This window comes from Halichoeres trimaculatus, unplaced genomic scaffold, assembly GCF_033239565.1.
Source record: "Halichoeres trimaculatus isolate MK-OKI-2021-1 unplaced genomic scaffold, fHalTri1.1 fHalTri1_scaffold_19, whole genome shotgun sequence".
Taxonomy (NCBI): Eukaryota; Metazoa; Chordata; class Actinopteri; order Labriformes; family Labridae; genus Halichoeres; species Halichoeres trimaculatus.
Window position 1 is genome coordinate 17,235,249 of NW_027437197.1, and position 14,580 is coordinate 17,249,828.

The 14,580-nt window shown below is 40.0% G+C and overlaps 1 protein-coding gene across 2 annotated transcripts in view; it reads left to right on the plus strand.

Annotated features, from left to right (window-relative positions):
- Nucleotides 1–8,341: 8,341 nt before the first annotated feature.
- gpm6bb (glycoprotein M6Bb) overlaps nucleotides 8,342–14,580 on the plus strand; it is a 32,679-nt gene continuing 26,440 nt past the window's right edge. Inside the window, exon 1 of one of the 2 annotated variants that reach the window (XM_074694389.1) lies at nucleotides 8,342–8,489. In XM_074694389.1, coding sequence (XP_074550490.1) covers nucleotides 8,486–8,489 — 4 coding nt within the window. In that variant the 5' untranslated portion in view covers nucleotides 8,342–8,485. The remainder of the gene's footprint in view (nucleotides 8,490–14,580) is intronic. The other variant, XM_074694390.1, reaches the window with a different exon arrangement.

Sequence of the window (14,580 nt, forward strand, 5' to 3'; positions counted from 1 at the left end):
TTTCAATAACCTGCATGTTGAAATAATTGTCTGCTATTAGCAGGTCAGAAACAGACAATCTACTGTTATTTCCCTGAACTGAAAGCCCAATTTCCCCTGATACGAGAGGCTGCAGGCGAGAATCAATACACAATGACATAAATGACACATTAAAGAATACAAATTGTGTTGCGTGCAGATCATGTTACAGCACATGACAGCACACAGGTTCCATGTTGTCGAAGAAGATGAACGGCTTTCTAATGGGGCAGGTTTGTCCATATCACGCTGACGTAGAAGTGGCGTTGCCCTCCAGCTCTTTCCACACCATTTCCCCTGAAAAAACAAAATGCAAGAAGTGTGACAGCGCAGCGGGAGGGCCTGGAGATGAAATCCATTTGGCAAATGAGTAATTACTCGAAACAATGACAAGTAGCTCACAATCTGTAGAGTATTAACACACACTCACACACTCACTCACACATGACTTAGAGGACTAATGGCTCCTGTGAGAGAACTGCCCTGTTTACTGAAGTGAAAGTAAACTAACATTTAAACAGAGGTTAACCAAACCTGTGTGTGAATGAGATATAAGATGATCCTTCTGCCCCTAATCAGTATCGACACAAAGAGACGGCGGTGAAATTATGTTGAGGGCAATCAGTCTTTTAATGGACCAAATGATCCATTACTGCAATGTAAAGCTGGAGTGTTCAGTTTGACATAATTACCACTGGGGGTGGTAATAGTTTCAGAGGTAATAAATATTTACAGAACATGTGCTGAAGGTCATCTATTGACAGAGTCTTTGAAATATTGATTTGGTGACTCAATGTACGTTGAACCCAAAGTCAACACGTGTTGATTGCTTAATTGCTTGTTGCATGACGTGTTGTTGAGCTCTTCATTCGTCTTTTCTGTGTTTGTGTTGTTTCTTTCTGCTTTGTCTTATCATTTGTTAATATTTTTTATTCATGCTTGTAAAAATCAGGGAGGATAATTCTGGCTGTGCTTCGTGCACCACTGTGAATAAATCATGTTGTTGTTCCTAAGGGGGCCGGATGAAGAGTTCACATGTTCTTCCAGTGCATGCCTCGGTTTCCTCATGGTGCTCCATCTTCCTCCCACACTCCAAACACTCCTCAGGTAAATTAGTGTCTGTAAATTGTCTGTAGGTGTGAGTGTGTGGCTGGTTAGGTCCGTGATGGACTGTTGACCTGTCCTCTCTCACATCATGGTAGCTGGGATTGTTTCAAATATCACATGACCATGGACAGAATAGTGGTAAAGACAGAGGATAGATGGAGCAAAGCTCTTATTCTGAGTTATTTTAAAGCCAGGTTTCAGATGAAAGCTACATTTAATATAATTACAACATGCTCACATTTTGGCATCCCAGTTTATGTAGAAATTTCTGTTGTACACTTATTCAGAGAGAATTTTTTCATATTGTATTATTTTTATTTTGGGAAGGCTTGGAGCTCTATTTTTCAAACCTGTATTTTTCTAATAGCTGAATATTTTATTTATTCATTTATTTATCCATCTATCTATTTATTTATTTATTTATTTATGTATTCATCTTTATTATTATTATTATTATTATTATTATTATTATTATTATTATTATTATTATTATTATTATTATTATTATTATTATCTTTATTATTTATTTATTTATTTATTTATTTATTTATTTATTTATTTATTTATTTATTTATTTATTTATTTATTACCTTTTTTCAGTTCAGATCTGAATTGTCCCTGGAAGAGAAATTTGATTTGTAGCTGTGGACACAAAAACACAACAGATAGATAAAGGACAGTGCAACCCAACCTGATGAAATACAAACAAACAAACAAACAAACAAACAAAAAAACCACTGTTAGTTTTAAAAAGTTTCACTCAAATGGTATTAAGAGTTTAAAAAGGATAGAGATGTAAAGCAAACACACGAACACACACACACACAGACCTGTATGCAGACACATGCACACACACTCAGTAGCGTGAGGAGCAGAGCAGCTGCATTGAGGTGATACCATTCACGCAACATGTCTCTCCTGTCACACACTGAGATTATAATTTCCCCCAGGTACACTTACTACTTCTTAATCTGTCGGGTGACATAAGAGGAATCCTCTGGAGAAATTTCACTTTCAACATTTGTGATGTGAAGAAAAAAAAACTGTCATAAAATGACATTTTTAATTGATAAATCCTCCTAAGCTGTAAACAGAGTGATGGGCTGTATGAGTCATCTACATAAAGCCATCTACTCATACCAAGGCCCACTGAGGACAGATGAGTGTGTGGGCCAAAACAGATACTGGATTTTTATTAATTTGAGAATAAATGTATCTGCCAACCTCGATCCACGGGTTTAGCAGTTCTAGTGCTGTAATCTAATAGTGTAATAATGAATTCTGACTCATGATGTTATAATAAAATGTCAGCAGGCGCTTCGAACAACACAATGACATTTGTTTTTGAAAGACACAACACAAGATCGATTCAGAGAGCAGAGCTAGGTTTAGATTCAATGATAAGTCATGTAAATACCACTTACTGGGGCTATGAATGTTATTAATCATTACATCAGTAACAAGCCAACACTTCTGCCTAAACAGAATCTTAATTTTGACGTCGGATCAGGCACAGAGGAGCTGGTTTTAAAAGACATGTTACAAACAACAAAGCTTTGTTCTAGATAGAGCAAAAACAGTCTTAAGCAGGAAGACAAGAAACAAGCTAAATAATTCCCTATTGGTAAAAAAAACTGTATAAACTGTATTTAGTAAAGATTTTTTTGGAAGATCATAAGATTTAGATAGACAGATGAAGATTTATCATTCAGGACCTTTTTATCTCCGCCAAGGAGGTAATGTTTTTGGGAGAGTTTGTCTGTTTGTTTGTTTGTCTGTGAACAACATAACTCAAAAAGTAACCAACAGAGCTTGATGAAATTTTCACGAAATGTTCAAAATAGGTTAAGGAAGAAGTGATCAAATTTTGGAGTTGATCCAGATCACTGTCTGGATCCAGGATTTATTCAAACGATTCTTTATCATTGTGAGATAGGGCCGTTTTCACCATGTGTGTATAACTCCACGAGAAATGGTCGGATTGTTTTGCAAAACAATACAAGACAAGGTCACCATAATTTCTGACAGATGTAAAAGTATGATCCAGATCCTGGTAATATTCTGGATACTAAGATCCAGAATATGAAATATGTACTGGGTCATCATAGTTTTTAACACTGCCAGGAAACAAATCATCGTACAAATCTGCAACTAACACCAAATTGTAGCAGACAGTCTGATGAAAGGGAGTATAACATTAAAGTAGGACTAAAGTGTTGGTGACAATCACAATATGCTTGGTGAAGGTCTGCACGCTCTGTATGCTTTTTCACTTTTATTTTGAAGAACTTCTTCTTGTGTTGGCCCCTCAAAGATTTATCCACTAGATGGCAGCAAAGCATGCACCACTGTTACAACTGTTGCCATGAGTTCAGTTATTGAAACACAAAACCTGCAGCTTTCTTCTCCATGAGCCTAAACTATTTGATTTACTTGGATAGATTATTTACTGTCATTTGAACCCTGGTTTCAACAAATGATGGGAGTGGTGGAGGAATTCAGCTGCAGTTTACACCAATATCAGTGAGATGTTTGCTTGAAAAGATTAACAAACTGATGCAGTTTCAGCTTTGTCATATTTCTGTAATCCTGCTTTTGTTGCTCATCCAGGAATACTTAAACATTTAAACACAGTTGATGGTTTTTAAAGATGTATCCATATTTTATGGTGAGTAGAGTAACAGATTTGTGGTGACCCAATTATCTCTGAAGGCAGAGTCACGGGGGTGTGCATAGTTGCTCTTTGTTTTTCCATTCCCGAGTTAAGTCTGTCAGTTGAGTCCTCTAAATCTGACCACTCCCTGTTCTGTTCTCTCCTAACACCATGCAGAATGAAGTGCAGGGGACGTAACACCATTTAAAACTGATTTTCAGACTCCAAGCGAGTTCACCCACAGGGAACAGAAGTTTTTTAACATTTTTCTTTTTGCGCTTGAAGAGATAACTAGACTGGATGTGACTTCCTGCTCAGCTCCAGCTGTGCATAGAGTTGTTTTCTTGTGACAGCCCCTCAGCCTGGAGCCCAGGGGGTTATAAATTAGATGAGCTCAGAGCTGCTTATACGTTCATCACTCCCCTTGACCTGCTGGAGTCGGTCAACAACAGAGCACTTCTGCTGTTATGACTCACATGGTGATGTGTTTTGTGTTTGTAAAACCTCCAGCTGAGACTTTATCATCCAAGACATGACTTTTTATTTTCTTAAACTCCACCAAGGTCTCATAAAAGATTAAATAATCAGAAATAGTCTGTCAGGGAAGAAAAACATTGGTTAAAAGCTGCAAACACTTACATGTTTTGTCTATAAGTAGAAGCATGTGGTTTGGAGTTTTATAGGCGAGCAGAACGGATTGAAGTATTTTGATAGGCCTTTGTGGGTCGCGGTAAACAATATATTTCCTCTGTAGATGGCAATGGAACATTATTTTCCATTCTTCTTCTCAAATACCAAACCAGATGTTGATTCCACATGAAGCTGGTCGTGTTTTTCACTCCACTGTAGGTCTGAGTCTGAGGGAAAGCTGCTTTCTTTGTTTCCTTTTTTATTCTATTTTCATGTTTTCTGCCCTCATGAATGACACAAATAAAGCTTGTGATAAACCCCAACTCTCATTCTACAACTACATATGTTAAAGATAAACCCCCTGAACTCTGGGAAGGTTGTTGAAAGTTTAAGAAAGGATATTGGCATCAGTTACAGGGAATCTTTGATTACAATCAAAGAAGAGATCTAAAGAGAGCCTCAAACTTCTTCTCGAACACGAGCTCTTGAGGGAGTTCTCTAAATGTCTGCTGTAACTGATATTTGCTGAATCATTTCTCAACATCTGTTTACCCAATGAGAGAGAGGAATGTGGAAAGACTGAAGTCATCAGCTCAATTATCTTAAGCACAAACTCAATGCAGGATTGCACATCAGCTGGTTTCCCAACGCCTGTTCTCTTGTTGTGAAACTCTTTCACTGTTTTTTTCATCACTAACAAGAGCAGGATTTATTTTTGTCGTTTAAGTTGTATTATAAAACGCCAACTCAGTCTGATGCCAGCTTCACTGAGCAGTCCTCACACTGCCTCTCATTTTGAGCCCATTCACACCGTCTGCCATTTTCTCCTGGTCTGTAACCATGGTGGCTGTTGTGTTTAGTGCAGCTTTTCTTTATGTGCAATTACGCACCGCAGGATTACCTCAATTTGCCTCTAATGCCTACCATCAGCCTGCTTTTCTGTGCTAACGCTTAATGAGAAGCATAAATGAGAGGGGGAAAAATAGCTTTTATAAATGTTTGGCTTTCAACTGGGGCTCCTTTATTTCCGTTTTAGCAGAAAAAACACAGACAGAGACAGAATTACCAGGTTTGAAGCTTTCTCTTTCCAGATATTTGAGATATTAGTTCACAGATGTTGAACAATCAATAAATTCAAGGCCTGAGTAATTTATATCAGCTTGTTTTTCAATAATATGATGTAAACTATCATAGTTCATACATCACAGAAAGAGAACTTCCTCACTCTGATGGCCACAGACACAGAACAACATTTTTATCTCTTTATAGATGACTCTGCCGTATGCGCTCTATCTCGTCTGATGAAAACGCTCCCTCCAAACTGTTTTGTTTTGCCATGGCCCACCCGATTAACAGTTGCATGCCGGCCCGCTGTCTGCCAGCTGCTGTGCCTGCTGTAACAGCCAGCACAGTGCTGGAATGTTCCCATGCAGATCCTCTATTCACACACATACACACATAAAAACACACACACACACAAAGTCAAAAAAAGCAAAGCAAAGAGTAGATAAAGATGCACAATAATCACTCAAAAGACACAAAACTGTACATAGAGATCTTTGCACATAAAGAAAATAAACCTTGCATCAGTGAAATTAGAAATACTGAGAAGGGGGGGAAACCCAAGTAAGGTGAATGTGACCAAAAATAACACAGAGAGAAAACAAAAACAGATTTAATAGATGTGCAGAGTGAGTTAAAAATAAAAGACACTCATATTTTTTGGGGGAAACGTGGTAAAATTGTCTTTATGGTGCTGAAGTTGAACATTTAAATATTTGCCTTTTGGAGACTTTGTGTTTGCCGTGTTGGGCAGATGCCCTGTTTGTCCATGAAGCGGCCCATTGAGAGCAGCCACTTGGCCAACAGTGAAAAGACGAGGTGGGATTAGGGGGGGCTGGGAGCTCCTTGGATACTGGGTAGCAGCACACTGGTTGGATGGATGGATGTTAGTTTGCCTGTGGAGGTCATGTATTGGTTTTTGGTTCAGTGTTTTCTGTACCGTGTTTGATGTGTTGGACTTTTGACTTCTGTCTTGTTTTTTTCCCTTGTGTTTCCTGTTTTATTTGTAGTTCTTACTCCTCATTAGGGATGGGAATTGATAAGAGTTTGTCTGTACCGATGCCCTTATCGATTCTGCTTATCAATCTGGATCTTAATTGATTCCCTTATCAATTCCTGTTGTGAGTTTTCGCTGTACAAAAAGTAGCTTTACAGGTTTTCTGTGTAAACAACATTCAATTGAGTTTATACTATAAGTGAATAAACTGTAATTGGTCCCTGAGTCTGAATATTTCTGGGCATAATTATACAGAAACAGGTAAAAATCAAACACAATGTGCCGTTGATGTACTGTGTTGTAATATATTAATAATTCAAGTAGGCCATCTAGTGTCTCAAAGTGGTTATAGCAATGGTTTAAGTTGTTTGGAAGCTTTCTGTAGTTACGAAGTCAGCCATGAGCCTTTCAATTGCCTGTTAGCTTTTGACATTTGAAATTCTCATTATTTTTTACAAAGAGTTGATGTGATATGTTTCTGTGCTGAGAGGTTGGAATTCTATTCTGAAGCTGAAGTTATTCTGATGTATGCTAACTGCTAGCATATCAATGCAGTTTCCCATTTATGTTAGCATCAAGCTTGCACTATTTTCTTATTTTGGTAAATAAGGTGATTTATACCATTTCGAATGTACTGAATATGAATCTCCTGAGAGAGAGTAATGTACATTTCTTTATGAAGTCAGTTCTTCAGTAAAACTTCAAGCTGAAAATCCTGATTGAGAGTTTTCTTAGGAAATGTTATCTAACTGCTAAGCTAAGATAGCTGCAGAAGACTAGTTGACGAAAGTCCCTGTGTTTTTACACTTCATTGTCTTGTCTTCCAGTGTTATTTCCCCCCTGTGTGTTTCTTTTTCAAGTTTCTTTGAGTTTGAGGATTTTTGAGTTTTAAAGTCCATCTTTACAAAGTTTAAAGTCAGAGTTTTGTGATTTTTAGACTAACATACAGGACAGCAGAATTAATCCAGCCTTCATTCGTTTCTCTTATCTGTTACTTCTTATTCAAGTCACAAGGCTAAGCATCTGTTTCTGTAACAGAGCAAAACCTTGAATATCTGGGAAGGCTGTTTGGCACTTGTGGCTGTTCTGAAGGTATGTCAGGAATCCTTGACGTCTCTTCTGACATCCAGATTAAAATTTTCTCCATCTGTTGGACAATAAAAAAGATTTGTAACCCATTTCCTGAGTTGGAAGTTTGTGCAGATTTCCAGGAAGATGAAATTGTGCTTCAGTTGAGTGAGGGGAAACTTATTTGAAATGCAGTCAAAAGGCTCTTGATCAGATTCAGATTTCATCAGTAAAAACGTGTTTTTATTTGTCTTGTGTTGTGTTGTGCTGATTGCAGAGCCCAGTGTCTGAAAGAAGATGATTTAATCCTGAGAGCCTCTGCCAACTTCGCACAGCTTCCGGTGCAGACAGCAGCAGGAGATAAGTGACATCCAGCCATGGCTTCCTCTTTGTACAATCTGACTAACAGCTTGGGGAGCAAGAATGGAGCAGCAGGGTAAGAGATAGAAATTACTGTTTGCATTTGTCTGTTCAAGAGATTCAGTTTGTTCCTGCAAAGAGCAAATGCACGCTGAGACACAAGCGGGTAAAATCCAACTGTAAGCAGAAACCATAGGCATCAGATGCCACATTCATGCAGCCAAAACTGTAGTGCAGTTCAGGATGGACAGTGACATATCTGGCAACCTTCTTTCCAATCCATCACCTCTCTCAAAGTTTGAGCTCAAGTTCATCCCTCCAGATGAAGTGATGAGTCGAGTGACCTGTGAAACTCCCCGACGAGTGCAGGGAGGAGGGGTTGAGAAGGCAGGGCAGCCCAATCCAGCTCCGTCCTCCCATCAGTAATCCCCCTCTGCGGTGACGTCACGCGGGCTGTCTCCAAAGGGACGCGGAGTTGCGTGTGTGCGCAGCCAGGCGGTCAGTGCGCATCCCAGGACGCAGCATCGGTGTAGCCGGGGCTCAACTTCCAGCTGATCGAGGAACTTTGAAAGCTTTTGGAAACTTAAAAAATGGGTGAGTTAGACTCCTAAATATATCCATTAAAAGTAAGAGACGGATGTAAACATTTTCGCCACGACAGCACGCTTTAGCACTTTGTTATTGTCGCTTTAACTTTTCGATGCGCGCCGGTTGTTTTGGCATAAACTTAAAGGAAACTAAATGTAGCTCGTGTTGCAGATATAGAGCTGTTTACCTGACCCGGATCCACGAGAATCTGTATTAGAGCAGCCTGCTGAAGAAAGCGATTAGAGAGATTAAGTCTATCAGGATTCCTGCAGTCACTCACTCTGTGAGTGTGTGGAGGTGTTAAGAGGAGATCAACTGGTGCCTCTCTACTGTCTCATATCTCTGTTTCCACAGCTCAATCATTGTTATCAAGTGTTCAGATTTTTATTATCAGTCCTTATTGAGCAGTATTAATCACCAGACAGTGACTGAGTTGTCATGCAGGGGTGAAAGGTTGTTTTCCTGGCAGGGGGATGACTGAAAGTTACTGGAATCATCACTAACAAGCAGCACATTGCATTAGTCATATTCTCCATATTTAAAGCCTGCATGCTGGGTTTTATACCAGAGTTTGTAATTGTCATGTGATGGGTTAAAGCTGTGACTGTCCCATGTTTAAATCACTCCCAAGTGTTGACCATCTGTGCTCCAAAACCTGAGGGGGGAATGAGACACTCTTTAAAGTCTCTGATTGGGATGAAACGCAGATTTCACCTCTCATCAGTCTGGGGATTTTGATATTGAGTGCTAAAATGATCCATAAAGATTTGTATTGTCTCGGTTTTGGGCTTCATTTTGTTAGTGATGGTGCAGCTGAGGCCAGTGAGGAACACTGTGTGCGAATGTGTATCAATGCTCATTAATTCGCTCGCACAGAGGCGTCTTTGTGCTCCTAATTTGGAGCCGCTCCTTTGTGCGACTTCAGTGGCTCTTAATGTAGGGAGAGGGGAGTTCACTGAATTGTAAGTATCAGAGCGGATACCCTGTGAACCCGTTCCCCACAGACCCTCATTCACTGTTTCATAGAGGATATTAGTCTGTGAGTGCACTGACCACTATCTAAAGATCGTTGTCTATAATCAAAGATCCTCTATTGCACTTTTTGTGTGTCTCCTTTTAATGTGCTGTGGAAAAAAATCAATGAAAAAAAAATGGATGAGCTGTGTGCTCATAGTAAACAGGATGTCTTGTGGTTTCAAATGTCGCTCAGAGTTTGTCGAACATACATCTGATCAGATTTTACACTGACCTCCTCCTCAGCATGTTTTTCAGGCATCCTGCTCCGTGGTTGTGTTGTTAAACGCTTTCGCAGTGCGCTGGCCTCTTTGACGGATGTGGGAGGAAAACTTGGCTTGAGTTGCGGCGACAGCAACTCATTTTCTACAAATATCTCACTCTGTTCTTGGTGTTAGTCTTGTAACAATTACCCAGTTACCCAAGGGCCTTCTTGATAACCAAACACAGGGGAGAACCCTGCTGTTTCTGTTCTGTGGAGATATATTTTAACACTGAGCCAAACATCTGAAGGGGAAATGTTGGGCAGCTGTTGTTTTCTTGCATGTGATGTTTATTTTTGCAAGATAAGTACGACACGCTACACTCAAAGTGTAATAATCTCTCATGCAGATTGTCACCCTCCAGCTACGGAGGAGGAATCTGTCAAACATTAGAAAAAGTTTCATTTTTTTGCTAAATTTGTTGGCGGGGCTTTCAGAAACGTGGAAAAACAGTTAATGAAGTCTGGAAAATCAAGCATCTTTTTTCATATTTTTACAGACACTATTGAATTATGTGCTCAGCATTATAAAAAAAAACTGCCCCATGACAGGAGACTCAGCCAATCAGATGCAGCAAATTATGGACACAACAGTGAAACACAGTGTGTGTTGTTCTTATGAGAGCCAGATCCAGATCGCAGAGGAAGAAAGGGGAAAAAAGAGAGGAAAGATTTCTTTTCCTCATGGAAACTCATGAACCCTGTAGTCTGAGTGTTGTGCTCAGCGTGGTGGTCTAGTGGAGAAAGCTGGATCCAAATGTTACATCACTGTATCACTGCTTTTGATTAATCTGAGAGTTAAAGAGAGAGCTAAACCAGGCGTCAAACGTTATATTTTAAGATAAACTTGTGTGATTGACTCGGTCCTCCTGCAATCCATGAACACACAAGTTGGATTTTGTCCCTTGTAATGATTTTTACATGTGCGCCTGACTCTTCCGTGCTTTTTTTATCTGCACAAGGATGTCTGGATACTGTATGATTATTTCTCTCGCATGTCAGCAGAGATCACTGTGACACACACATCTGGTGGAGAGTGTGTGTGCTGTGACCCCACATCCTGAGTGTGAGGGGAGGAAAGACCCCTGACTGCTGAGGGTGTTTTTTCACTCATGGAATCAACAACGTGTCAGCTAATGACAGAGATATAACAGAGAGTGTGACATGTTTCCCCCCCTCCTCCTCCTGGTTCTCATTGACTCATGGCGATGTTATCCTCAAGAGGCAAAGCTGTGGGTCATGTGCAAACCTCTGTGCCCAAGAGGGGACGAGAAACACACAGGAATGTCAGAATGAGTCATGGATGGAATGATCACAAGAGAAATATCTGTTTGTTTGTTCCAATCAAAGCTTGGTAACAACATAAAGATGCCTCAGCGCTTAAAATAAGTGCTAACCTTTGAGAACAGATCCCACATTCTTATGTCGCCATCAATAACCCTGAGATTACTTCTCGTCTTCAGATTGTGATCATTAATTACAGCGAATATCCCTCCATAATGAGGTAGCTGCTGTCAGAGTTGCATGATTTCTGGGCCTCTTTCCATCTGGCAGAAGATATGACCGAGCATCTTTCGTAATTAAGCAGTAGATGAGGCCCTTAGAGAACTTTTTTTGCAACCGTGCAGCGTGGAGAAAATAGACCCCCTCTTCGTCCAATCAAGACTTCATTCAGATCCTGCTTTGCTTCCTGCTCTATTTCGTTTTCTCATTTCTCCTTCCCTCTCTCATCCTTGTCTTTTTCTCCTCCCTTTTTTTGTCTCTCTTTAGCTCTGCAGGTCTGCCAGAGCACTCATGTTAATTTGTTCAGCTTAATAACTGAGACAACAAAGCGGTCCATTGAGCATTGTGACTTGAAATGATAGGAATAGAAGTTCCTGAGCGGGGATGCTTGTTCAAGCATGCGTCTTGGCCGTCACTTTTTTACTAAAAGCCCATTCACAGTCAAACAAGAAAGGATGTGAGTGTGTGTATGTGTGGTATGACATTTAGATGTCTGAAAATACCCTATATGTAAAAGACCACAGGCCTTTTAGAAATGCACAGGAAGCTTGGTATGTCAGAGATACAATCTGGCCTTTCTGGTCTCTGCCTGACTTCAGAACAACACCCACCATTTTCAAGGTTAAGCTGCCAAATTCATGCATAATAAGCTCCATTTTTTTTCAATTTTACAATATGTTGGCATGCATGCGCAGCGGGGATATTTGCCATCTGTGACTGTGTTTTGTTCACAGTCAGATGATTGTTCCAGAAGACCTGTGGGAAATAAAAGGTTGGGGAGAGCAACATTCACTCACTCATTCAACAGGCATTCAGCTCCACTGCAGGATTTTCTGCTATCTACTGTAAACTACTGTATGACCTCTTTGCTACAGCACCAAAAGCAAAAAACGGCACATGAGCAGGGAACATTGATTAGATAGTCAATAATGTGACCTATTTACTCTTGCTGCTCATTGGTAGATGGGTAAATGGATCACACTGAAAAGTTTGGTCTTGCTGCACAAAATGATCTCTGTGGTGGTTCATGAGCCAACCCTTTGACGGCTACTATCTGAGGACTGTATAAAAAGAAGGATGACATCGTAGCACCCCTAAAGTGAAGCCAAAAGATTTAAAGCTCCGTCTTCTGACTGAGTGAAGTATTGTTCATAAAGCCTGCCTCCTTTATTTGTTGCTATAAGTTAGGGTATAACAGCCAGTAAGAGGTATATCTGTGCAAGGGGTCAGTGGATTGTGGAGAAAGAAAATTTGAAAAAAAGTGTTGTTGAAGTTTCTATAACCACGAATGTCAGCTTCAAACAGTATATGGCATTATTTTTGTAAAGCAAGAGGAGGCTGGGATGTGTTAATCATCTTTGTACAGAGTCTGTGGTTGATAAACATGGTAACAAACAAAAGCCACATGTACTATTAGATCGGATACAATAGGAATCAATACGATAGGATAGGGTCTGATAGAATAGGACATAAGATAGGAAAGGAAATGATACTGTAGGATAGGACACAAAATGATACAGATAGATACAATACATACAGGAGGTCAGATACGGTTAAAACAGTAGAATCAGGTATGATTGGATGAAATAAGAAAGGAAAGGATACAATCAGGGACATGGTAGGATGTGATAGGATAGGGTAGGATACATTATGGCAATATAGTAGGATAGGGTAGGACAGAATACAATGGGATGAGAAAGAATACGATTTGGTAGGATGTAATATAATACAGCATAGTAGGATACAATAGATACAAGTGATACAGTAAATAGGATAGGGTAGGATAGGATGCATTAGGATAGGAAAGGGTATGATTCAGTAGAATACAATGCTGTAGGTAGGACACAGTACAGTTGGAAACATTATGGTGGGAAACAATGAAGAGGTTACGTTATGGTAAGATAGGATACAAAAGGATGCTCATACTAAAACATGAAACAGTTTTAGCTGCCTCCACAGTGTAAATAATAGGAATGGGTACCGAATTAGGTACTTGTATTGGTACCAACCAAATTATGTCTGTGGTACCGAGTACTGATTCATGTAAAACCAAAAGGTGCCATGTTTAGGTACCTAAACACATCTAAGTGACTATGAGAGAGTGGGGGAGTGGGTGACTTTCCATGCTGGGCATGAACACAGAATTGCAAGGTTATATATTAGATTATTAATATGCTAAACTGAAAAACGTTGAGATTTTATTTTTAAACAAATTAATGTTTATCATACCACACAAACACAAAAAAATTCCGAAAATTGGTACCATTAAGTACCGATATTGATTGCCAGGCACTGGGTATTGGTACTGTATAATTTCAATTGTAAAAGGTACCCATCCCTAGTTACTAATAAACAAAAACAATAAAACACAATCCATGTACAAAAAGCAAATGTGTCATAGTCAAAGTTCATATGGGCCATAGTTTGGCTTAGACCACTTTGACCAACAGGTGTCTTTGCCTGCTGTTGGTCACACAACTGTTGCTCGTCCCCTTCATCCCCCACCTAAGCCTCAAGCCTGCCCCTTGGATCAGATTTGAAATCTTTGCCTGGATAGATTTGATTCTTCATTCAGAAACCCAAAGTTTTTATACATGTGTTGATATTTCCACGCTCTGTAATCAGAGACAAGTGGGGGTCAGTTAGTTAGGAGGAACAAGTACAAGTTTTGCCTTCATGAAAAGAATCATCTGGAAGCTTTATGTGACCACAGCTCAGATGCAAGAGTTTTTAGGTTAGATGAGAATCATTATTAGCACCCTCAGCTAATTTCCTCCTAAGATCATGTGTGAGGAGTGAGAGCAGAATGCATTAGTCCGCCTTTCAACGGTGGGAGCCTGCAGGATTGAGCTGTTGGCTGAGTGCCCGCTGAGTGTATTCAACCCTCCACAGATAGCTCTTTGTCCTCACAGCTGCTAAACAACCGTAAGACAAAAGCATCTGGGGTACCCCTGCACACCAGTGAGAAATGTTCACCATATGAAGAGCCCTGCCAGACAGCCTGAGACCATTTGGACGCAGCCAAATGCTACGCTTGGGATGAATTAAGCAGGAGTGTAAATGAATCGCGGTGTATGACTTGGTCTTTGCCTTTATGCTCAGGATTATGAGAAAAACCCAACTTTTGTCACAAAAACAAATCTCAAGGGACTTTTTCCCTTCACAGCATGTTGTGCTCATTTAAGATGTTTCAGGAAACGCACATGACTCATGATGTTGTGATGTGGCGCTGCATGTGACACAGTGGAGTCAGAGCTGGAGGCCTCTGGACACTCTCTCTTTCTCCCTCTCACCAGAGAATCATTTTCCTGCTCAAGA